Genomic DNA, 26,948 nt, shown 5'->3' on the forward strand with positions numbered 1-26,948 from the left:
GTCCATTCATACCGGGCCCAGAGGCTGTCAGGTTACTACAGCCCGATGCACCCCAACCCCTCACCCTTTTCCGTCCATTCATACTGGGTGGGTTGTTGCCAGTGGGAATCGAACCCCCAACCTGACCTTTAACACCTCTGGTTCACCAGTAGATGCTACCAGTTGTGCTGCAGCGCAACTGGTAGCATCTACTGGTGAACCAGAGGTGTTAAAGGTCAGGTTGGGGGTTCGATTCCCACTGGCAACAACCCACCCAGTATGAATGGACGGAAAAGGGTGAGGGGTTGGGGTGCATCGGGCTGTAGTAACCTGACAGCCTCTGGGCCCGGTATGAATGGACGGAGAAGGGTAGCCAGGGATGTTACATTACCGATGGACCGATGGACCCGAACGTGGTTGGCTGTTGACTTATTTTCTTAACCGTTTGACCGATGGTCCTACAGGTTATTCACGAACCGTTCGACCGATGGTCCTACAGTTTATTCATGAGCCATTCGACCGATGGTCTTTTGTCGATGCTACACGATTTGCTGGTAGAACCGATTGACCGATGGGCGTACAGTACACAAGCCCCCCCAGCCTCGAGCGATGGGAGTGAAGCGAGGAGGTTTAGTAGAACCGTTGTGCCGATTGACCGCTGGTGTGCCTCTCAACGGTTATCTTGCCTCGTAGATCGTGCCTGACAGTTATGATTTGAAGCGTCGCGAAGTATGGTCCGTTGATCTGCGTGTGATCGTAAGGTTTTGAGACTGCCACGTGTCACATGGTCCCCCTATAAATAGGTCTGTGTGGTTGTCGTTATTTTCACGTTTTCCTTTCTCTTTCTAGCCGAGTCTCCGATCGATTTCTTCTATTTGCAGGTAAAAAATGTCTTCCAGCGCATCGAGTTCAGATGGTTTGTCGGGTGGGGCGGTCGGGACGTCTGGGGGCGGCGGGTCGATCTCCGCCTTGTTCAGTTCTTCCGACTCGAGGACATCGCTCGGGGGGTTATCAAGCTCGACGGATTCTCCCGTTCAGCCTAGCGGCAGCCCGGAAGCTGAGCAACCGGGCGCCGAGGCGGTGGATCAGATTGTGGTTTCAGACGAAAGTGGGGACGTCATAAGTATAGACGTTCGCGACGAGGGGGAGCAAGCTAATCTGTCAGAGATTCAGGGGTACAATTGGGCCCCTTACGAGCCGCGCACACATGCGACGAGGTTCCAGTGGGGCAATGACCTTGGTGATCTGGTCGAGCGGACCAAGATCTTTGGTGATGAAGTGGAAGACGGGCTCCTTCGGGTTAAGGTGTGTGCCAGCAACGAGAGGGTCTGCCACGGGAAGGGAGCGGCGCGGCTGGAGTTTTTCTACGTCTACGCTTGCCTCTTCCAGGACTTGGGTTTGACCGTGCCGTTCCCCGAGTGGCAAATGGCGGTCCTTCGTCAGATTCAATGTGCGCCGACCCAAATACACCTGAACGCCTGGGCGTCGATGCAAGCATTCGACGTTTTATGCCGAGCGGCCGGTCTGACACCAACCATGCCCTTGTTCCTTAATTTCTACAAGACTCGACCGACGACGTCGAAAGGTTGGGTTTCTTTTCTCGGGGCGAACAAGAGCTTGTTCACCCTCTACCTTGCTTCCTACAAGGGTTTCAAGATCGGCTTTTTTAAGGTCGCGATTCCCGGTAAGGGAAGGAAATATATTTTTGATGAGCAGAACCGGCCGAAGTTCCCTTTGTATTGGACGGCGTTTCCCCCTCCTACCGATGCTTGGGCCGAGGAGCGGTTGACTCCTGCCGAGCGGGCCGATCTAGCCGTCCTCAAGACCCTACCCGACAAGATCCCCCCGCGGCGACTGATGCAATGCCTCCGCTCCCCGGATTTGCCGAGGGCGGTTTATGGTAGTTGTTCTGATCCTCCCGATCATTATATCTGTTGCAGCTAACTTATTTGTTTTGTTGTTTCGCAGATATCATGGCCCGGACGACCGTTTCTAACGCGGAGTTTCTGGCTCGTGCTAAGAGTCGACGAAGGGAAGAGGATACTGCTGAGGAGGTGGCGCCACTCCAGAGTGTCCCCGCTGCCCTTTCGACCGGTCGTGTGCCTGCCACCGCCGCTCCGATTGGAGCCTCGGGTGTCGTATCCAGACCCCGCTTTATCGTGAAGCCCCCCGGCTCTCCCACCGGTCGACCGTCCAAGAAGAACAGAAAGGAGGAGACGTTCAGATCGCTGGTTGACGCCCTTCTCGGCGGCGACGTCCGGCTGGACGAGGAGGTCTCCTTTCAACTGGGACCTCGGGTGACGGACATACTCAAAGATGTTTCCGAAGAAGAGGCCCTTCGAACTGCCGGGGAGCTGACCCTTTGGCTTGTTGCCGTATACACCAAGTTTCCTCACCCCGACCGGAGCAGGATGGAGAGCTTGGAAAAGGAGCTCGCAGCGGCAAAGATGGAGCTCAGTGAGGTGAAGGTCTCAGCGTCGGACCTGAAGATTCAGTTCGACCGATTGAACGACATCAAGGCGAAACATGCTAAGTGTGCCGGTCTGCTAAAGGCCGCCGAGGATCGGGCGAAGGCGGAGCAAGCGAAGACAAGCGAGGCCGCTGAGGAACTTCGCAAGCTCCAACGACGTTTTGACGATCTGACGCTGGAGCAGATGGCTGCCGCCGAATCAGCCTCAGACTGGCAGAAAAAGGCCAAGGAGTTCCAGGCCGAGCTGCGAGTGGCCGACGAGCAAGTATTTGCTCAGTACGAGGCGGGCTTCCAGAGTGTTGTTGATGATTAAACTGTCTTTTACTATAAATGCTCTCCCGACCGGTTTGATGTTCATTTGGGGGTGGTTGAAGGGAAATTGGAAAGGGTCTTCGATCGGCTGGACGAGGTCAATGATCCTCCTGCGAACACTTGATTTGTATATTTACTTGTGTATTTTGACATAACTGATCGAACCCCATCGACCATTCAGTTGATGGCGTTCGATCGGTTATTAGGCCATTTTTTGACAAACACTTATGTAAATATTAGATGCCTTCTTCTTATTTCGTCTGCTAGCTTCTATCTGTTTTCGTTTGTTTATTGCTTCGCGCTGGCGATCCGCCATATTATTGTTGTTATTTCTGTTAATTAGCTGCGCTTGATATCGAACTAGTCGGACTATCGGCGTGCAATTTTCAAGTTTCTTAAAGTTATCTTGATTAACTGTCACGGAGGGTCGACCTTTGCGCGTTCAATTTTAAGTTTTAGATCGTAGGTGTAATACCTCGATCGGCTAGGACAGCTCGTGTCACTTATTTACCCATAGGGTTAATTAGATCGCTTAGATCGGTGTTGACGGAGCGGGACTTCCTCTTGGTAGTCCGCATCTCGATCGGTCAGGCTTTGCTTGGGTCCCGTAGGGAGCCCCATCAGTCAGCTTGTTAGATGAAGTTGTATGCAACACTCATTTTATTCATAGTGTCAGCTATAGTACATTTTGAGGTGCGACACGTTCCATGTGTTTGATATTTGTCTGCCGCTCAGGTATTCCAGCCGACAGGCTCCGTTCTGTAGGCTTTCTGTCACGCGAAACGGGCCTTCCCAGTTTGGCGCTAGCTTTCCTTGCGCTGACTTTTTGCGTGCTTCATTGCTCTTCCTCCATACCAAGTCTCCTCTGATGAAGCTCCTTGGTTCAACCTTCGCGTTATACCTCCTCGCCACCATCCTCTTGCATGCTTCGGCCCGCACGGCCGCTCGCTCCCTACATTCGGTCGTCCAGTCCAATTCCTCGCGCAGGCGTCCACAGTTTACCTTGAGATCTTGCATGCCCCGCCGAAGAGTTGGCTCCCCCACTTCAACTGGCAGCATAGCGTCTGTTCCATATGTCAAGTTGAAAGGAGATTCCCTTGTCGTCCCATGCGGGGTGCACCGATAGGCCCAAAGGACCTGCGGCAGCTCGTCTACCCATGCTCCTTTGGCTTCTCCCAACCTTTTCTTCAACTCAGCCACTATAATCTTGTTCATGGCCTCAGCCTGACCATTGGTCTGGGGATGCTCGACCGAGCTGGTCATGTGTCGTATCCCCACTTGCTTATAGAAGTCCTTCAGCTTCTTGTCGATAAACTGACGATCGTTGTCGGTGATGATTATGTGGGGAAGGCCGAAGCGGCATATGATGTTGCGCCAGACGAAGGAGTGGACCTGCCGAGCGGTGATGTTGGCTAGGACCTCTGCTTCGACCCATTTGGTGAAATAGTCCACTGCGACAAGTATGAATTTCTTCTGCGCTCTGCCGATAGGGAAGGGCCCAACGATGTCCATTCCCCATTGTGCGAACGGCCAAGGGGCTGTCAAGCTGTGCAACTCGGTTGGAGCCCTCTTAACGTCATTTCCATGAGTTTGGCATCCTTCACACTTGCGTATCATGACCTCGCAGTCTTGTTCCATGGTCGGCCAAAAATAGCCTGCTCGGAGTATCCTCGCTTTCATCATCCTCCGACCGGTGTGCATTCCACAAATGCTATTGTGGACCACGTTCATAACGTACTCGGCTTCGTCTTCTGATAAGCACTTGAGGAGCGGCACTGTGAAGCCTCTCTTGTATAGGTCTTCTCCGATGACTACGAATCAAAGTGCTCGTCTTCTCTCCGTCGGGCTCACTTCTTCTCCCGCCTCGCACCTCTTCAAGAGTTGTCGCACCTCCCCTATCCAACCTGCCGCTCGGTCTGCGGCAGCGCACTCTCCTGCGGAAGGTCTCATCAGGGTTTGTCTGATGATGGTTTTCAGCTGGCCTTTCTCTTTTCCTTCCGCCAGTTTAGACAACCTATCAGCTCTGGTATTTTCCGCTCGGGGGATGTGATGGATGGTAATCTCTTCGAATTCCTTCATGGCTTCGACTACTTTATGATAGTACTGGAGCAACAAGTCATCCTTAACCTGATACTCTCCCTGTACCTGCCCGACCACGAGCTTCGAATCAGTGTTGCATTTTAATTTCGTCGCTCCTAAGTCTTTTGCTAGCCTTAGCCCGACGATCAGCGCTTCATATTCTGCTTGGTTATTCGAGGCTTTAAACTTGAACTGTAAGGAATGCTCCACCGTGAAACCACTCGGTCCCTCGATGACGATCCCTGCTCCAGCATTACGTTTATCCGATGATCCATCGACGAAGAGAATCCACATATGCTCCGACGGGGGGATCGGTCCGTGGAGTTCAGCTGCAAAGTCTGCCAAATGTTGTCCTTTGACAGATCCTCTGGGTTCGTACTTGAACCCGAACTCGGATAACTCGACCGACCAGGCGATCATTCTACCAGCTAAGTCGGGCTTCCGGAGTATCTTGGCTATGGGATGATCGGTGCGGACGATCACCTAGTGACTTTGGAAGTACTGGCGTAGTCGGCGTGCGACTGTCAATAGCACCAAGGTTATCTTCTCTATCAACTGATACCTTGTTTCTGCGCTCTGCAATACCCGACTGATGAAGTAAACAGGCCGTTGCTCCGGGATTTCTTGTATTAAAGCCGCGCTAATCGTGTCGTCTGACACCGACAAGTATAACTGCAGGGGCAATCCTTCTACCGGTCGGCTCATTATTGGGGGACTGCTGATCATCACCTTTATTTGCTGAAACGCCGCCTCGCATTGACCGTCCCACTTTTCTGCAGTCTGCTTTTTCATTATCTTTAGTATCGGCCTGACCTTCTCCGTCAGCCTGGGTAAGAAACGTGCCAGAGAAGTTAGCCGACCTATCAACCGCTGGACCTCCTTCAGGTTTTGGGGCTTCTCATCTCAGTAATAGCAGCGCATTTGTCCGGGTTTGCCTCTATGCCTCGGGCGGTCAGCATGAAACCCAGGAATTTCCCGGTCGGCACCCCGAAGACACTTCTCAGGGTTGAGACGCATATTGTATTTGCGCACTTGGTGGAAGACCTCGCCGAGGTCGCGCACGTGGTCTTCGGCAGTTTGCGACTTCACGACCATGTCGTCCACGTACACCTCCATGGACCGACCGATCTGCCTCCTGAAGACCTGGTCCATCAGCCTCTGATAGGTTGCCCCCGCGTTCTTCAGACCGAACGGCATGACCTCGTAGCAGAAATTTGCTCGATCTGTAATGAACGCCATTTTGGATCTGTCCGGGCCATACATAGGGATTTGGTTGTACCTTGAGTACGCGTCCAGGAAGCTCAGGAAGTTGTGTCCTGAGGCCCCATCCACCAGCCGATCGATGCTGGGTAACGGGTATGCGTCCTTCGGGCAGGCCTTGTTGAGATCGGTGAAATCGGTGCACATCCTCCACTTCCCGTTCGTCTTCTTCACCATGACCACGTTAGCTAGCCACGTAGTATACTTGATCTCTTTGATGAAACCAGCTCCCTCTAGCTTCTTGACTTCCTCCTCGACCGCTCTCCTTCGCTCCTCTCCCATTTTTCTCTTCTTCTGAGCAACTGGGCGGGCTTCCCGGAAGATGGTCAACTTATGGGACATCACATCATGGTGGACGCCTGGCATGTCAGCGCTCGACCATGCGAACAGATCTTTGTTCTCTAAGATCACCGCCCTTAGGAGCTCTTCTTCTTCCGCGCTCAGGGCTCCCCCAATCTTGGTGACTTGTCTAGGTTGGCTCCCGATCGGGATCTCCTTGGTTTCTCCTTCTAGTTGCAGCCGATCCTCTGTGTTCGTTCGGGGGTCCAAGTCTGTCATGGCTACCTCCGAACGGTGCTGTTTCCGCGCACGACTATAAGGAGTGATCCTCAATCCTGCGACATAACATTGCCTGGCGATTTGTTGATCTGCATGCACCGTGCATATTGTCCCCTTGTCCGACGGGAACTTCATGGCCAGATGCAGGGTGGATACGATCGCTTCGAAGGCGTTCAGACAAGGTCTCCCTAGCAATACATTGTAGGAGGTGTTAGCTTCAACTAAAAGGAATCTAACCCTTACCTCTCAGTCGTCCTTCCGTGAGCCGATCCTGGTACGAAGTTCCAGGTAGCCCCTTGTGTCGACTCGCTCGCCAGAGAAACCAACGATCTGCTCGTTATATGGGACGATCAGGTCCTCCGAGAGGTTCATCTTCCGGAAAGTCTTCCAGTATAAGATGTTGACGGAGCTTCCCTGGTCAACTAACACCTTCCCGATCCCATACTCGGCTACCTCTATTGAGATGACCATCGGATCATCATGATCAAGGTCGGGCGCCTTGAAGTCGTCGTCCGTAAACGTGATGGGGGGCATCGACCGGATCTTCTTTTCCACCAGATGAACCGACTTTAGCGCCCGGACGTGTCTCTTTCGAGCTGTAGAGCTCGATCCTCCTCCGGCGCAACCTCCGGAGATGGTATTGATATAACCCCTAAGGGGTTTATCGTGGCTCCGACTGCGGCTCCTCCTTGGGCTATGATGCGCCCTAGACGGTCCTCTCCTTCGCCTCTCAGGTTCGGGCTCTCTCCGCTTCTCCCATCGGGCCAGGGGGGCTCTTCTTACTGGGCTCCTGTTCCTCGCCGGGCTTTGCGGAGGACGATCTTGTCGAATATACTTCTTCAGATGTGTCTGCCGAATAAGCTCTTCGATTTTGTCGCGGAGCGTGTGGCACTCTTCAGTAGTGTGGCCGATCGTCCTATGGTACTGGCAGTGCTTACTACCGTCGGCATCGGGTGGTGGGGGCTTCTTTCTGACCGCGGGAAGTGATTCGACGCTGAAAGCTTCTTGTAGAATCCTAGCCCTAGGAACGGCTAAGGGGGTGTACGTCGTGAACTTCGGTGGTTTCTTCTCGCTGGGCCGTGCCAAAGGTTTGTTTGGCTGAGGTGCGGCCGGCTTCGCGGTTGCGGCATCCTCCTTCTCCCTCTTCTTCACCTGGAACTCTTGCATATCTTCCATCTGTATGAACTTGGCCGCTCGTTCCCTCATCTCCTCCATCGTCTTCAGTTTCTTGCGGCTTATCTTGTCCGTGAAAACTCCCGGCTGGAGCCCATATGAGAAATGATGTCGAGCGATTTCGTCGCTGAGATCCTTTATCTTGACCGACATCTGATTGTACCGATCGAGATAACTCCTCAGCGATTCCCCATCTTCCTGCCGAATGATCACCAGGTTATCGACCATCAGAATGGCTGGCTTCAGGGGCGCGAATTGTGTGCTAAACCTTGCCTTCAGAGTGGCAAAAGAGTCAATACTACCGGCCGGCAGCTCGGAAAACCATTCCAACGCCTCCCCTGTCAAAGAAGTCGAGAAAACACGGTACCAGATGGGGTCACTAACTGCGTGGAACATCATCTGATGCATGAAGACCCGCATGTGATTATCTGGGTTAGTCGTGCCATCGTACTTATCGAACGTTGGGATTTTCCACTTCTCTGACAGCGGCGTCTCCAAAATGTACGATGTAAAGGGGGAGAATCCCGACGCAGGGATCGGTTGACGCGATGGGCGGCCCCCATCGTTTGCTTCCGAGCTCTCCGCCATCGTGTGCGACGGATTTCCCCTCGAAGCCTGCGTCTTCTCAACCCGAGCCGGCTGTGATTGCTCCTGTCCTGTTGGTGGAGGACGACTCTCCACCCATTCGGCATCCCGGTGCTGCTGCACCCGACTTAACCTGAGCGGGTCGGGTACAGTAGGCGTCGACGAGATCCCTTCTTCCTTCCGCCTTAGGATGGCGTTCTCCTCCGCAAGATCTGCATCTGCACTTCATAATTCCTCTGCATCTCATCCATCCTCTGCTGCATCGCCCTTATCATCTCCCTAGTGTCTGCTTGATCATCCGCCATTCTACCTCCGTCTATGTTGCTGTTCCGGTTCCTTGTGGTCACCATAAGGGTACTCTCTTAAAGAAGACTGCTCGGCCCCACGGTGGGCGCCAAAATGTTTCGGGTGTAGGGACCAAGCGCCTACTAAAGAATCTCTTCAAGCTTACTCTACTATCCACTGCGACGATAACTCCGAGAAAATCCACTCCTTAGCTCGATCGGCTGGGATGACGATCGGGGTACCTGTCTAAAGGGCTCCGATGCTTAAGTCAGTAAAAGACCGATCAGTGTATCAATATATCTGCTGCAATAAATGCGAAATTAAGATCCTCACCAACCTACCTTTGGGCCCTATTTATTGTTTTCGGTGTGGGCCTGTGATTAGGGTTTCTTAATCATGGCCCAATGACTCTTTAATCAAGATTACTGACTCGTTTAATGTTAATTAACCCGATTGACTGGTTATTTGACCGTACAACTGATGGCCGCTTGACTGGGTTAGTTATACTGTTTGTTTTTAACAAGTGAACGATTCGTGTATGCCTGATCGACCGACGGACGCATGTGGAGGATTACACAAGTCTAAAGAAATTGATCAATTTGTCATTTGTTATGGTTAGGTTCTATTCTTGTTTGTCCGATCGACCGATATGTCATTTAAGGATCGCTCGATTAGGTGTTACCGATGGACCGATGGGCCCGAACGTGGTTGGCTGTTGACTTATTTTCTTAACCGTTTGACTGATGGTCCTACAGGTTATTCACGAACCGTTCGACCGATGGTCCTACAGTTTATTCATGAGCCATTCGACCGATGGTCTTTTGTCGATGCTACGCGATTTGCTGGTAGAACCGATTGACCGATGGACGTACAGTACAATTAGTGATAAAAAAATTATTTAATTAATATTCAAAATGCAAAAGATAGAAGAAGAATATTAAAATTAGTGATGAACCCAAAGATAAAACACAGATTAAATGAGTACGAGAATAATAGAAAAGACATCCTGAGTCAATAGGATGGTTCCCTTTTTATTTTATTATGTTTTCTATTGACTAAAGAAATAAATAAAAGATTATATAATTTTATTTTCACTCAGAGCATTAAGAATTACTGTAATGTATGACTCTTGTTAAATAGTAGCTTTCATCAATCCAATTTGCATAGTTAGCTCTTCAAAATAAAAATATCAACTTTCGGAATTATAATAGTAATTATTTTATTTCTTTATTCCAATCATTCATCATATTGAAAAACACAACAGGAGGACGTAAGGACGAGTCTCGCTCCCTCTTACATTTGGCAATATATACTAGCCACCGTTTCTGGCTATTCTGTGTAAGATATCCATCTAATTGACCCAAAAAAATTAAGATATACATATACACATAATTTATTAAATTGTAAAAGGGTATAGAAAAGAAAGAAAGAAGAGATACATAATAAAACTATAATATATTGAACAAATTTGTGAGGTAAAAACAATAAAAAATGACGTGGTAACTTATAATACTCTAATTTTAAGTATGTCTGGCGTTGTACTATCATAATATACATTACATTGTCTTTTAAAATATAAAGAGAATTAAAAAGCTTAAGATACTTTTAAATTTTAATACTAAGTAATATTCGTAGTTTCTGAAAAATTATTTTTTTTAATAAACGAAATATAGACATTAGTAAATGTTTATACGTATGGATTAATATGCAGAAATGAACACAAGCTCTGAATACGAATGACTATACGAAGCCTTTTTTCCATAAAAGTAGGGAGCCACCAAAATATACGAATTCAAATTCCTGCTTATTTATCTCGATAAGCAGTTATTGGCTTGTTAGATTTGAAATACAAGAGTCTCGCTATTACGACCTTTTCTCTTTTTTGATTCATACCTACAACTACCATTACTTGTGCTAATACGTATAATTTTCCAACAAGACAGCATATTCAATTTTAGCATCCCTATGTTATAGCAACCCTCCTTGACCTTTGACTTTGATGGTTTCCAGAAATTGAAGCACTCAAAAGCGACCAAAAAAATCCATAGTAATGACCAGCAAACAAGGAGACACAATGCTTCAGTTCAGACAGGTCAAGAAGCGCTTAAATTCTCACATAAAGCCGGTCGTAGCCTTTCTATTTATTACGAACATAATGTATGTTAGTTTAATCTTTATTGCAACACCTCCATTCTCCAACCCACCTACATTCTGTCATTTCTATCATCCATCAAAAACAGTTAATTGGAGACTAAAATCATTATCAAATTTGTAATACTGTTGATATAAAACCTAAGGAAAGGTTAACAGAAACGAGAACCCACAAAAAAGAAAAATAGTTAACCAGCTATTGTTTCTGTTTCTTTAAAAATAATATTACAACACTGAAAAGTAAACATCTCTTTAGCATCCTAGATTTAACAGTATCTATATTCTAATCTATAGCCACAACTAACAATAAGCGATAACCGGATCTGTTGCTGAAGTTCATTAACGAAACCACCTTTCCCGGTCCATATTATTTCAACAAGGACATTGTTGAGTTAAAAGCACTGTATCATTTTATATCTTCATCGATCAATACAAATGAACATGAAAGGGCACAAGAATCACCATAGCCGCTAATCAAACTCGACCACTGAACATAACTTTAAAAATTTACCACGTCTAAACAGATTCACAATATAGATGTGAAGCTCTTCAGAAAAAAAAAAAAATACATCACTGACAAGACATCACGATGCACATGAACAATCAAATCAGTTAAAAGTTCAGGAAAAAAAGGCATAAAGAAGAACAAGGGAACTCATAACTATTTATAAATCATCTAAACCTCAGGGGCAATATTTGACCAATGCCACACCCATTACACTAAGAATGCATAACAGATAAAAGTAGGATTGCGCTCAGATAACTCCAATTGGTACTACTTTTTCAACATGCATAAAAGCCTTTCAACATCCATTCTTGGCACTAAAAACCCACAACCTCCATCATCTCTACTTGCCGCCAGCAATAATACTAAATAATAATAATAATAATAATAATAATAACAGCAGCAGCAACAACAACAACAAAGGGAATGAAGAGAAAGAAGAGAAGCAGTGGCAGAGTAGGCGATGGCAGTGGGAAGAAAAGCAGAAAAGATGGAAAGGCTTTGAACAATATTCGAAGTACCATATCTCACAGCAAGCATTCATCATTGCGCGATCACAAGAAATATGACAATGACACTCAACTATAACAAAAATTATCGACCTGGACATTCGTCATTGGGCGACCAAAGGTTATGATAATGAAAAAAAGAGGAAGACAGATTTGCTCATGAAAATAATATGATTGATACTAAAGAGACTAGTAATTATTTAAGTACATGACAAAATGAAACTAAAATGACACTATCAACTTAATCAGTTGAATGAGAAATAAAATGCTTCAATAGATCTAATATTACTGAAGGAAGTTTCAAACTTTAATATACAAGGACAAGGCAATGCAGACATGGCCCACAACCTCCTGGCAACACACAAGTGAGCAAGGATGGATTACATCAACACAGGTGAACAATCTATTATATAACCTCAACACAACATAGTGGATAATGAAAAAGATTTACAGCAAAGCTTGCTATAGAAAAAGAGTGAACAGAGATTTTATTGCAAGACTTCATAAACATAGGAATGGCTTAGATCATAAACTAACGAATGTTATAAAGCTAATCCAGAACAAAAAGAAAAGAAAAAGACCTGGGTTGTTCGTATGACCATAAAAACGAACAAAGATTCTATGACTACTGAATTAATATAAAACAATTAAAGTTGGTATTACATGGAATAGGAAGCTTTTTATACTTTTTTGAAGATAAAAATATCCATGTTCAAGCACATTTATAATGTAGGCCATAAGTTTGTTCAAGTTATAACAATACTTTAATAAAATCACTAGTGATTATGAAATACAGTTAAAATAAAATATTATCACACATTCATTCAACAAAATGTTTGACTGATGGCAAATGTAAAACACAATATTGATAACTTATGCCTTAAATATTGAAATACGTAATGTTGATCTTTTACAACATCATGTTTGGCAGAAGTGGAAATTAGTAGTCCGTCCGTAACCCTCAGACCGCATAGCTAAGTAAAATCATCTATGACTTCTGAACAGGCTTCATTCACATCTGACATGCACCAACCACAAACACATAAATAGATAGATAGAAAGATAGAAGTATAAATAGATAGATAGAAAGATAGAGGTAATGGCACATGACCGATTATGAACAAAACAGAGCAGTCGTTCAATGTCCATCATTGGGCAGGACAGAGAATTGCAATGAATGCATGCGGGAAGACAAAACAATGACATGAGATAAGTGTTTATAACATGAACATAAAAGCAAGTATGCAAGCACACAATTTGATGAACCACATTAAAATAGCAATATAGTTTTGGATCTATAAAAAAGAATGACAAGTAATTTAAACATAAACTATGATAACAGAGCAAAGTTGGAAAAACAATTCAGTGGTCAACATTATGCAAAAGATTAAGTTTTTCTGACATACGGACAGCGTTTACAGAGGCAGTTGTGAGCAGAACTGAATCGAAATTGAAACAATATGGGATATTATATCTCCTCAGCCCTTTCCCCTGATTATTTGAAAAAAATAATCAGGTAACTTAGAATCATACTCTCTGTTCTAAGATTTTATAAAAAAATGTTATAATATTAATATATATATATATATATATATATATATATATATAGGAATGACTGGGAAACCAAAGCCAAAAAGAAGAAAAATATTTTATTACGAGACAAGAACGCTTACTTGTCAACTAAAATATTATGATGAACACTATATATCTATATCATATTTGTTTCGAGACTATGTTTCAATTGTTTAATGTATTTCTAGTTCAAAATAATTTAATTGAACACCGTACATCATCTTTGTAATATATTTAAAGTTATTTTTCATTGTCCAGTTCAGCACAACAAGAATTTACAATTCAAGAATTAGTTTGGCTATCTCACAATCTCATGAATCATCTACAAATACACAAAAGGAAAATCACGTATCCAGTTTTGAACAAAACAAATCAAATGCTCACTGGTCATTTCGATATCACTGAGCAGGGTGAAGAGATCTTCATTACAAAAGAAATTACATAAATACATCTCCTCGGCACTTTTCTCCTGATTATTTCAAATGCATTTCAGATGTTAATCAAAAATTGTGTAAGCCTGCTAACATGTCTAATAATAACAATAAAAAATTTGCTTTAGAAAATGAAAAACAAGTATTGCCAAATAGAACGCATAACCCTCAGATCTCATAGCTAAAGACAGATCATCTACAGCTTTATAACAGGCTCCGTTCACAGCCTTCTTGCACCATCTCAAACTAATTTGTATATATATATATATATATATATGTGTGTGTGTGTGTGTATGAATTGAGTTCAGAGATAGAGCGCACGAACGCACGCAAACTGACGTAGAGGGACAGAAAGAGAGAAAAAGAGAAAGAGAATGGTGCAGGTCCAGTTACGAACAAAACCATGTAGCCGTTCAATAGATTATTTATCAGTCATTGGGTAGCATAAAAGGCAGCCGCATGTCAATTAAACCAGTTGAAACAGTAAATGTGTTTTCAGACCAGAAAACCCTAGATCAAAATTTAGGTCATTCCACTTCATACTTAACAAATCCTTTCAAATTTAACCATCTAACCGGTTTTAATTGGCATTTTTGGCGTCAAACTAATAGGGTTTCCCAAAATGCAAGCCATCGAGAAACGAAAGTACAAAAGATATAGAAAACACCGAACAATAACAAAGACGGCAAAGGAAAATCTAACTGGATGATATCACAGAGCATACACAGTGCTACTCAATCATCAGGCTCATACAAACAGAACAAGCATCTATGATAAAAAAAATCGGTGAACTGAGGTAAAAGCGTGAAAATGCCCTCAGATCCCATAGCTTAAGAACAAATCATGCAGTTTTAAGATAATGGCGTTCATCAAAAGCCTTCACAAACAACCACACACATACACGCACGTGTGTGCATGTAGAAAAATGTAGGAGGCGGTGGCGATGGTTAGGTAAAAAGCCAATGACAAGTCAAAAACTAATGAAAAACAGCTCAATACATTTTGAGTTGTGCAAGTATATTAAACAACAGAAAACAAAAGGAGACTTCCGTTGAAGAATCAAGGAAGGACTGAAGAGTGAAAAAAGACGAAAAATTAAAATAGCACAGAAGAAAGCACAACGAAAAAGACGCAAATGCTTCTAGTTTTGACCGCAGGAAACTAATCCTTCGGCTGCGTGAACTTTGTATTCGGGCCGTTTTGGATTTGGGCTTTTATTTGTTCATGGACTCTGTAGGGGCCGATATTGCTACCTCAAATTGCTATTTAAACACCCGTCAAGTTGAAAATGTTTTACATGTTTCCGTTGATCCAACTTAATTAATCTGAAAACAAAATTTTGTTGATTCTAACATTAAATTTTTTATTTCAAATTGTAAAACCGAAAATTGGTACGAGTAATTTGCATCGTTCGTTACACATCCATGTGTCTATCTATCAATCAATCAACTTCAGAATATTTGTCGATTAAGCAACTATGACGCTTAAGTCAATTCAAGTCCATTTAGATGAAAATAATTAATGTTGTAATAAATGCTCATATTTTTTTATATGGGTCTGTGATTAGAGATTGCAAATAAACCCGTCCCCGTGGGTATTGCCCGAACCCGTTCCCGTTTTGACGGGGAATCCCCGCATTGACTGGGTATGAGTATGGGTATGGGGAATCCCCGACTTTTTCAGTTGGGTATGGAGATGGGTATGGGGATGTACATATACCCGCCATAATACCCGTCCCCGCCATATCTTCATTCTCGTTTAAATTATCAAAATATTCACAATTAATCAAGTAACCCATATATATATATATATATATATATATATATATATATATATATATATATATATATTCTATTTTTTATTTCTTTTAATTATTTCATTTGTCATTAAACTCATTCTCATCTCCAATATATTTTTTATTTCTCATCTCCAATATGTTTTTTATCTTATCATAACCTTTATGTAATTATGTTAAAATAATGTATGTTAATAAAAAAAATTATGCCTTACATTTGAATATTTATATTATTTTTTAATATTTTTATTTATTATAAATTTTCCTTTCACATGAGAATGTTTATACTCTCAATTTAAGGTAATATAAAAAAAATTCTTTACTTATTATTATTATTATTATTAATTTTTGTTTAATTTGAAGAACTCTTTTGTTTCATTAAAGTAATTTTCGTTATTTTTCAACCATTAAGTATATATGTTGATATTTGAAAAGTTTTCTTAGTTCTCTGAGATATTTTTCGTCTTATCATACCTTAGTTATACATTTGATTTCCTTTGTGTGATTTTTTTCGATAGTCTCTCAAATTATTTCTAAAACACACATTTGTTAGTTTTTTAATATTTTTATTTATTGTTTTTATTTTCATCATGTAGAATAATATATCATAATGTAATTGTTTCACTTTAAATTCTGTTTGAAGTGGTTAAAATTATATATATATATATATATATAATGATATTTATGAATAGTATATGATAATTCACTACAAGAAAAAATGAAATGGTGACTGATTTAGTCAGTAACCCATATCAGTCACTATTTTTCGTCATTGGTGGTAGTAGTTGATTTATTGTCTAAATTAGTGACTGATTCAATGATCGAATCGGTACTTGATTTAGTGACCAATTTAATTACTAATTTATTTGTAATTTAATGATAAATTTTTTGGTCACTAATGATATTTCTATTTATTTTTAACCACTTCAAACATAATTTAATAATTAGTTCTCTAAGGTTTTTTTCATTTTATCATACCTTAATTATACATTTGATTTTCTTTGTGCGATTTCTTTCGATAGTTTCTCAAATTATTTCTAAAACACACATTTGTTAGTTTTTTAATATTTTTATTTATTGTTTATTTTCATCATGTAGAATAAAATATTTCGATATATTCTATCTAATTATTTGTTATTTTATAACTCACTATTAATCATACTGTAATTTTTTTTACTTTAATTGTATAAATAACTTTTATTTACTACAATATAAAAATTTAATGTAATTTCTATGAATATTTTTTTGTCACTATGCAACATATATTGAAGTTCAAAAGATACAAAATCTATGTCAAAATTTTATTATTATGTTTATTATTTGTTTTTTGTGTTATTTTGATCAAGTGATGTATTATAACTTTTTATTAGTGTATAAAAAAGAGATTCATTATAATTTAAAAAATTGAAGTAAACAAATATTTAAAATATATTTTAATTTGAATATTTGTTCTTTGTGTCATTTTGATCAAGTGATATATTATAACTTTTATTAGTGTATAAAAAAGAAATTCATTAGAATTTAAAAAATTGAAGTAAACAAACATTTAAAATATATTTTAATTTGAATATTTATTTTCCTTTTATACTTTTTTGAAATATTTTTTAATTTTATCAACTAAGTTCATTAATGTTGTAGTTTGCAAATTTAATAAATGTTTTGGTTCACATGAAATTTTATTTGGTATTCTAATATAAAATATAAACAATTATAATTTATTTTAATGTATTTGGCATCGAAGAAAATCCTCCTAATATTGAATATTTCATAATATTATGTTTTCTTTACCGTAATTTTTTTTCTTTTATAAAAATTAATATTGAAGTAGTTAGAACATGGGTACGGGTATGGGTACGAGATTATACCCGTTACCCGGTGGGGATGGAGATGGGAAAAAAGTTTGATACCCGTTGGGTTTGGGTATGGGGATGAGGATGAATTTTTTATGCGGGGATGGGTATGGGATAATGAAACCCGTCCTCGCCCCGCCCCGTTGCCATCCCTATCTGTGATTAAGGTTTTCTTAATCATCATAACCCAATTGCTTTTTAAACTTGATTACTGACTTGTTTTACTTTAATATTTAGGTTTTACCTTTTGGTCAATTGACTGATCATATTGTTGTCCCCTCATAGTTGGATGAGAATAGCAAATCATGACATTCGTTCGTCAACACTTACCTTGAGGAGGATCTCAGTGTGATTTTCATTTATCTATGGCCAACCGCTTATCCTCGGACCACTCGGTTATGAGCTTCTAAAACCACTTCAAAGAAATTGTCACATCAACAATCCACTGAATTATCTGCCTGTAGCAGATGACTTTTGACCGCCTATGTTTGGGCTGCCTGACCAAAGGTGTAGCTGAGAATATTGATATGTGTAGCTGAGAATATTGATAAATCATACGGTAGATATACATATGGATTCTTTTTATGAATTTTGGTGCTTCCTAATAGTGGAAGGGAAAAGTGTGATCTAAGTGACAACATTATCTTCCAAAATATTAATGAGAAAGACCGACCTGTCCACTGTGTGAGTCCAGATCCAACGAAATTCAGGATTTTTGTGTGGGGTAGCATGTTTTGATAGAAAATCTAGCTCTAGTGCTCCACCAACCTAAACCATAACACCAAAAAAAAATTACTTTTTTTCCTGTTACATGCGCATGACATTCTTTTGGGACCACAAATTATTTGAGAATCCACTCATATGGTCTAAGACATTCACCTTTCTGCATTACCCTTCAATTAGAAAGTTGCCCCTTCAAACAAGTTTTGGTTCCTGATATGTTTATGATTCCATCCATCTTATACTATATTGTGTCGTATCAACTCTTCATACACATACACTCACAGGGATAACATATAATAATGAGTACCAAAGCTCATCATTAAACTTTCAGTACACTTCAAAACTTGTACATGTCATAATTCAGCCACAAATGTAGCTCATTCTTATATTTTTTTAAAATAAATAATAGTTCATGTAAAGTGTAATCTGACTAATTTAATCGTTAATCTAAGTGATTAAGAATTCCACTGTTTTCGGTCAAACCTTACAGTTGAACCTTGGAAATCTTCTGTGGCTAATAAGGCTCAGATTTGGTTCGTTTGAAATCTAAAGCAAATATCAATCAGAAGAAAAAGGAGAGGGATCGGAGTAATCAATTGCGAATCTACTATTTTTTCTTTTAAATCTATGAACATATCTTGATTGAATATACTTTTTTAAGCATCCACAGTCAAACTGACTCTAAAAAACCTATCATATTAATTTCATTCAATGTAAAAAATATTTTGTTTTTATTTCAATTATATTGAAAATGAAAATATGCAATACTTTTTCTGCATCCTCCAAAAATTAGAACTCTGAAGGGTGAGCCACCTTAATGGTGTTAAGGGCCACCGTACATGAGTCAGATACACATGTGACGAGACCAACTGTGGATTCAGCTTATTGATATCTGGATTGAGTTTGAAATCTTATCATATAAATGATTTTCCATAAATCCATGTACATCAATACCTAACTCTTTAGGTTAACTTTCCCATTTTCTATTTGATACTTTTAAAATATTTGTATTGAATTGATGGTCATAATTTAAGACCCACCGAGCCGAAGGAGGGGTTGCTGCTCTCAACCCCATGATACCACGTGGGCGTGCACCATACATTTATATAGCAGGTACCTTTCATCCTCAGAACAAACCAGAGGAAGAGATGGAAGAGGGAGAAACGAAGATGGAAGAAAAATACACACTCGTGTGCTTTCTCCATGTCTCCAATACAAAATCATGATTCAAGGGGACGAAGCAGTGCTCACTTCTCGTAAGTCTGTCATGGGGTTCAACATTTTGGGTGTCTTCTCATCTTGTCTTTTTAATTAATCATACAACCATACTTTCTACACTCTTTTTAATTGTTCTAGTTTTTACACTGTTCTCTCTTCAACCAGATCTCAATGTACTTCTACAAACTCTCATCTTTCTATTGCTCTATGATCCTGCACTCTTGTGCATATGTACCATGTTCTTGCTATGTGTATCACAGGTTGTAATGGGTGAATAAAACAGTTTGTTGGTGGATTGTTTTTGGTTCATGGAAGATGTTTTGTTTTTGGTAAGTAATATGTAATGGGTAGGTTGGGATAGTTAATGATGTTTCCACAATGCATACTTTAATCAAAGTGTGTGTATATGTATATGTCAAATGTATATCGGGTTTTATGTTTGTCCTTTAGTTTTTGGACTATGTGGTTGGGGTGCACTTCTTGATATACCACTATATCGTAGGTGTATGTTGGCAAAAACTAGACAACCTAGGAAACGTGGCCATTAACGGATTCAATGAGTATTTATGATCGATATCAACTTTTTGCGAAAATGGTGCACCACCACACCCATCTTCGATGTACCGACACAGTGGTCATCAAATAACTTGAAATTTGTTTGTTTTGGATATGGTGGGATGAGAGGTTGAAAAGATAGGTTAGGATGGCAAGAAGGGATAAAATAATTTATGCCAAAATAGAATGGCAAGTTCTAAAATTTAAATCAATTGTTATTTATTTAAGAGTTGGGTTTCATACCTAATAAAAAATAGTGTAATAAAAAAATAATTATGCAATACTATATGTTTAAGAAGCATAATACTATATGTTTATTTATTATATACAAAAACAAAACCTTTATATACGTTTAATCTTACCTCTTCCCTGTTAAAACGGCACAGCTGCTGACAAAATAATAAAAATAGATATAAAATACTATTAAAAACTCGCATTGTTAATTAACATTTGGATCTTTCCCTTTTGAAACAAATAATACCTCTTTTAAACTTTAAAAAAAAATGACAATAGCCTTTTTTGAAAGATATTAAAATCAATTATATTTTTCAAGAAAATGACATTCTGCCGTTGCGTTTTTAATAAAATCATATTTATTTTACATTTTATTTAGAAATAGCATACTATCCAAAATCTAACTGAAAATTATTTAAATTTAAAACATAAAAAGTTACAGAATTTTGTAAAAAATTGAGGAAATTAATCATTATATATTAATAATATCTAAAAAATTGTGAGTCAGTCAGCCAATTACAAATAGACTTATAAAAATTAAAAATATTTCTTGAGAAAACTGTTTTAACATAGAAATGAATTACTATTATAATTAAAAATGATATAATTATGCAGGAAATGAGATAAGATAATTTTTAATTAAATAAAAATATTCCTCCATTAGCACCTATTCGGGTTTCATCAGACTCTTATAACATCTTTCAATTTCATGAGCATTTCAACAGAAATACAACTAATGGAGCTCACTTTTTTTCGGATCAACCTTTGCAAAGCAATGTCTTCACTCCTTTTATGCACGATGAACTTGACCCTTCGTCTGTTCTCCATTTCAATTCCAAAGCAGTAAAATAATACAACAAATACTGTAGTCGCAATAATTGTTTATTTTTCATAAATACCTCTGGGCGACATCTTCATTACATATTTACAAAAGTATGGAAATCTACATAATCAAAGTTTGACAAAGATAGTCCAAACTATAAAGCATAAATTGACTATCAGAAAGAAAGGGGCAATGGCAAGAAAAAAGGAAAAATGTTCAAAAGAAAAAGAACAACAGCAAAAAGAAGAAAGGTGCATTGGGCAGAGATTGTTCCATACTTTACAGTTTAACCGTGAGGAGAACAATAACTTAATGAAGCTTCAACATTCCTACAAGTATCTAAAATGAAGATTAAATTCTACTTCTCTTACCACACATGTATTTCTTGTAAACTATTCACAAGCCAATTTTGTGTCAAAGCTAGTCAAGCATATGGCAAAAGCCTGAAATGCAGAGAGGGGGTACCGGTAGTCCATTGTAAACATATCCTTGCCAACCTTACCAAACTGAAGAATAATCTTGTCATGGTCAGAAGAAGACTGTGTTGGCTGGGATAGAGAAGGTCCTGATCCTACAGGGGGGGCGGCGGCAACGGTTGGCGGTGCGGCAGCAATGAGCTGAAAATTCTTAACAGAGGCAACGGTGACCCTTCCTCTAAAGTTGAGACACCAACACTGCAGCTGTTCATGCCACCTTGGGGACTTGTTCTTGAGAACTAAAGGTCTCACCTTTCCCTCCTGGTCTTCATTACCGGTTCCCATGATGTCTGAGAACCTAGAGCTGCTAAACTCGGTTGAATGGTCAATTGATTTTGAGAAGGATATACTGCGGAAAGAATCCTCAAGGGGGCGAGAAAGGAGTTCTGGTTGGCCTGGGACAACGCCATTAGGCTCAAGGGATGATGCAGGAATGGAGTACATTGTGCAATTCATCCTTCGCGGCCCCCTAGTACCAAGAACATTCAACTCATACGTCACCTGGGCAATGTTGTAGCTGCCGCTAGGGACCTTCGGAGAAACCTTTTTCGAAAACCTACGGCTACGCCCAGGTGGGGACAGCATAGCATTGTAGTACGGTGGTTGTGTGTCATAAATTATGAACTTGGTGCCAAGAAAATTTGACCTGGAACAACCAAAAATTAATAGTGTAAGTCCATGATGACTACAAAGTAAAGAAATAATTGAGTTGTAGTTTCTTGAATGATGGCGTAAACACTTATGCATAAATTTAGATCTTGTACAGGTCAGTAAAAACCAAAAAATTGTTGTATCCATCACTGTTAATGCAAAAATGAATGTCAAGCAGCCCCAAAATTCAGTCTTACCTCAGTTTTCCGATGTACGTACTACTAGATCTCGATATGTTATCTGCATCCATTGATATAATATACTCCGTGCAAGTTGTTCTTCTGGTCCTTTTTGCAGAGAGAAGAAACTTTCCATTTTCAACAAGCAAGGCTGCAGGAACACATTTATCAGTCCAGAACAGGTCCCAAAAACAATGATAGCCAGGAACATAAAATTGCTAAATGCATATTTATACACCATATTGGAACAGCAAGACACTTGTCAACTCAAAATAAGGAACTACTTGTTCCAGCATGGAAAACATTTGAACCAATAAAACAAGTAGGATATAGGCATGGCATGAACTATTCTCTCGTAATTAAAGTCAACCAAGCATAGACATGCATCACACACCATTAAAACTTCAGCAAAGCTAACAAGCCAAAACACACACCAAGTTAAAATGATGCTCGGAACATGGTTGAATTATTTTGAATGGAAACTAGAAGTGACATCAGCACCCAACCCTCAAGTAACTTGGTCACCAGTTATTACTTACTTTCATAAACTTCAATAAAATGATACAATAAGTTTGCAAGTGGGCCACAACAAAGAAGTTGACCATCATATTCAAACACAAGTATCTAAATTGCATTAACAACAACAGGTTTTGATAAAAAATGAATTTGAACACACAATTTCCCACGCCACAAGGAAGCTGTAAGATCGAGTTTAAGGTAGCAAAGCATACATTTAAAAAAAAAAACCACCTCATTTCATCATTTTTCACCAATCCAAACATAGAAATGAACATCACAAGCAATTAAGCTGAACAAAAAATCAAAGAAACAGCAATATTGATAAAGGTGACCCGGCTGATATTGATAAGGGAAAAAATCAATAAATATATCAAAGGCCATAAGCACAAAAATTACACAATAAAAGCAAAATAAAGAAAGAACAAAACAAGATGATCAGAAAAATTCATATATGTTAAAGTCAACAAAGGAAAGCTTACCAGGACTGAGGCAAAGGAAGAGATGGTATGTCAGCTTAGATTTGTCTCTTTTGATGAAACACTGGATGGTTCCATTCCTATGCCCAGGCTGCAGACAAGACAAGAGTTAACGAAGAATAAAAATGTAAACTTTGGTCATGGCACAAATTTCATATCCTTTATACATAAAGCAAATACTTTACACAGATTTTAGGCACAGGATAGAAGAAAAAAAATGTCATACCTGCTTCAGGGCAACAGGGAAAGTAATCTTCCCACAGAATTCAGGACTGCTGACAATTTCTTTGCACATTTCTCTCCAGGACTTGCACACGGCAGCACATGCAACCACATGCTTACGACCAGGCCATGTACTCTCGCTTGCTTCCAATCTATTGATTACATCGCGAAGGAGCTCAGGGGGAAGGCTAGCCCACCGACTGTTCTGTATAACCGCTGGCTGCTCCTGCAACTCGTGGACCGAACTGCGTGACTTGCCCCTGTTATGGCCAGGAAGCCTTACCTCAAAGCTCCTCCTAGATAGGCTTCCAAATCCATCCCTTACATCACGAACTATGCTGCGGAAGGACATTTGTTCTGATATACTCACACCCCACAACTTGATATATCATCAAAGAGCCACCGAAACAATAAATGCTCCACTCCAGTCACTAAGAGGATCTCACAACTGAAACCTTAGAAGAGTGAGGAGCTGCAAATAAACAAAACTTTATTTTAAATTGCATCTTCGATGCTTAGTGATCGAGAAGCGAAAGAGAATGAAGACAGATTGGGTAAAGCACATAGTGGATGAATAAAAATAAAACCTAAGATTCTCATAAAAGAAAGCCCCACATGGACCTAAAGGCTAAAATTCCATACTTTAGTCAGAAACCTGTTTTTGAAGGGTTTTTAAACCTAATTTTGTTTCTCCTCATTCTAGCTTAACATACGAGCAACTGAACCAAAACAAAAGGCTTACTGAAGGTTCTGTTTTATACTAACTTCAACTATATGTGGAATCTGATTTCCCTGTTTTTTTTGTTGCGGAATTTACTACGCCACGAATCGAATAAAATACCCCTTCACACGCACAGGGGGCAGAGACAAAACAAGCACACAAGAGAAAAAGAGGGGTCTTCTTTCTAAACGCGGAGATCAAATAACATAACGAGATCTTTAAAGAGCAGAAAAATAGATCAAAGCTCTAGACTACCGACTTTCTTGTTAGCCAAATAACAAGATTCCAGAAGAATTCCAGAACGAAAACATAAATTTATTTATGTCTTTGCAAGTTCCCAAAACTACACAACAAGAAACACGTCTGGGACTACCCAAATATAAAAATTTCACAAAACCAAGAGTCCTTAGACTAAAAAAACAGAAACTTTGAAAGGCGAACAAGAAACCCGGAAGGAAAAAGAATTCGAGGTTACAAACCATATCCCAAAACACCAGGGTCTCGAAGTTTCCCACACCCCAATCACAGCGAAGGAAAAAAAATAAATAAAGAGCACAGAAAGTTTGAAGAAATGGAGAAAGATTAAAAAGATAAGAAATTGAATAGAGCAAAGGTGCGTTCATACACATAAAACCACCCAAGGCCATTAGATGAAGATATAGCTGACTAACCATGATGTTCCAAAGTCTTGTCAGATTACACGTTTTCAGATCCTGTGTGCTTCACAAATCACAACTCTCTTTCTCTCTCTAACTTTTCTCTCTTTCTCTCTCCAACACAGAGGCTGACTCTCTGAGGCACGGACTCAACGCCTTCATTAAATCCACCCCCACACACATGTAAAAAGAAATGGAGAAGCCTTATATATAATACTATAATTCCTCACCTTCAATCGTGTTTAGAATGTTATTTACGTATATTTTATTAAAATAAAAGTTTAAATATCACTGAAAAACAATAACAATATAATAAATTATTTATATTTGTTTTCCAAAAGAAAACTGCTCAATCATTAATTATTTTTAATGATTATCATGAATTTTCAACCAAACAATAAATAGCAGTTAAAATTTGTTATTAATTATAAAAATACCAAAGTTATTGAAGTACTAGCAATTTTTCGTGGGTAAAGGCTGAAATTACGGTTTTGACCTTGACAGTTGACCTTTACAAATTACTACAAAAGGTTATACCGACTAACGATGCTTGGTGTGCTCACAGTTCACGCTTTGCCTCAGTGGGGGTCGGATAGCATGCGAAGTGGTGTACACAGACTTAAGGTGGTCACGCAATTCTATTTATGGTCACGCAACACTATTTATTCTATTTATGGTCACGACAAATCTTTCAATCTCATTTTTTATTGTATTTTCTTTAGAAAATTACAGCTTTCCTGTTTTTCTTTGCATCAGTTTTGCATTTTTATATTACTATTGACATTTTACTTTTCTTATTTGTTGAAAAATTGAGAATGGAAAAAATCACAACCGTGTATGATTGATCATAGTACAAATAATCAATTTAAAGTGATTATTTAAATTAAAAAAATAAAATAAAATAATATGGTTGACTGCAAAATCAATTTTCATGGCTTATTTTTTTATGTTTGTTTCAAGCGAGAGAAACATGAAGTACGAGAAAGAATTGCGCTTATATTTAGAAAACTAATAAAATCAATTGTTAAAAGCGAAAAAATATTACACTCTTTTTCCACTTAAGTATACGAAGAAAAGCACAGAAATTGTCATTTTCCTATTTTTATAATAACTTATATTTAAAAACTATTTCATGATTAATTAAAAAATAAATACAATTAGATAAAATATAAGAAAATATTTATTCTTTATTATAATATAATAAATATTTAAAATATATTAATAAATAATTTTAACAATGTATTTAATTATTTAATTTTATTAAAAAAATATTTATCAACACATGTTCATAGATTTTAATATTTTTTTTCTTATTTCACAGTTTTTTACTTAATCTAAACTACTTCACATTTCTAAAATTCACTTATTTTTACTCTCTCAAATTTATCATCCCATCCAAAGAAATCTTTTAGACTATATTTTGTGCCAAAATTCACACTCTCCCCACTTTTCCCAGATTTTGTTATTCATTCACTCTCTATTAAATCAGTATTTCATTTTATTTATTTATCTTAACCAATAACGTCTAGGGATTATGAGAGTTTAATAGTTTGAGATCAATTTAATTAATAAATTAGTTGTTTGGTATTTATTTTCCTTTAGAATTTTCAATCTGGTACTCGTTTTTTAAAATATTTTACTTTCATTTTAATTTTTGAAAATGTGTTTTAATTAGACTTTTTTTAGAAAAAAATTATTAATGTCGTTGCGTGCCACTGTCAACCTCTTATTTTTTAATTTTTTAAAAAAAAATTAATTTTTTTTAATTTAAAAAAATGTCACGTGTAAGATCTTGATGACGTGGCATTGTTAGTGTCACGTGACAAGGTACTATCACGTGTCAGTTTTCCTGTTAAGTGTTATTGTATTAATTTCAATATAGTTTTCACATGTGTCTAATTGTTTCAATTTAGTTCTCACATATGTTTATTTGTTTCAATTTAGTCCCCACTTTATTTGTTTTAATTTAGTCTGAATATTT

General features: G+C 39.3%; 3 protein-coding genes and 1 long non-coding RNA gene across 7 annotated transcripts; all 4 read right to left on the reverse strand.

Annotated features, from left to right (window-relative positions):
- Positions 1-5,323: 5,323 nt before the first annotated feature.
- On the reverse strand, positions 5,324-5,632 carry LOC146884877 (uncharacterized). Its single transcript, XM_085676064.1, has one exon. It carries the CDS (start codon positions 5,630-5,632, stop codon positions 5,324-5,326), a length of 309 nt encoding a protein of 102 aa, XP_085532190.1.
- A 1,272-nt stretch (positions 5,633-6,904) lies between these two features.
- On the reverse strand, positions 6,905-8,766 carry LOC114191406 (uncharacterized). Its single transcript, XM_028080578.1, has 2 exons — positions 8,727-8,766; positions 6,905-8,634 (listed from the first exon to the last, which is right to left on the reverse strand). Exons 1-2 carry the CDS (start codon positions 8,764-8,766, stop codon positions 6,905-6,907), a joined length of 1,770 nt encoding a protein of 589 aa, XP_027936379.1.
- Positions 8,767-10,961: 2,195 nt separating this feature from the next.
- On the reverse strand, positions 10,962-15,098 carry LOC114189630 (uncharacterized). The gene is made up of 2 exons (XR_003605702.2): positions 13,823-15,098; positions 10,962-12,884 (listed from the first exon to the last, which is right to left on the reverse strand). It is a non-coding gene; the product is annotated as an uncharacterized LOC114189630 (long non-coding RNA).
- Positions 15,099-21,299: 6,201 nt separating this feature from the next.
- Positions 21,300-25,163, reverse strand: TLP5 (tubby like protein 5). Of its 4 annotated transcripts, none has more exons than XM_028080841.2 (5): positions 24,983-25,163; positions 23,595-24,062; positions 23,372-23,459; positions 22,392-22,524; positions 21,300-22,189 (listed from the first exon to the last, which is right to left on the reverse strand). In XM_028080841.2, exons 2-5 carry the CDS (start codon positions 23,940-23,942, stop codon positions 21,460-21,462), a joined length of 1,299 nt encoding a protein of 432 aa, XP_027936642.1. In that variant the 5' UTR covers positions 23,943-24,062; positions 24,983-25,163; the 3' UTR covers positions 21,300-21,459. The 4 variants fall into 4 exon arrangements, with proteins under 4 accessions (XP_027936642.1, XP_027936644.1, XP_027936643.1 ...); XM_028080843.2 differs by lacking the exon at positions 24,983-25,163 and adding an exon at positions 24,937-24,957; XM_028080842.2 differs by lacking the exon at positions 24,983-25,163 and adding an exon at positions 24,791-24,930.
- Positions 25,164-26,948: the final 1,785 nt, after the last annotated feature.

Source organism: Vigna unguiculata, chromosome 7 (genome assembly GCF_037176805.1).
Source record: "Vigna unguiculata cultivar grain cowpea cultivar isolate G323 ecotype 2 chromosome 7, ASM3717680v1, whole genome shotgun sequence".
NCBI lineage: Eukaryota > Viridiplantae > Streptophyta > Magnoliopsida > Fabales > Fabaceae > Vigna > Vigna unguiculata.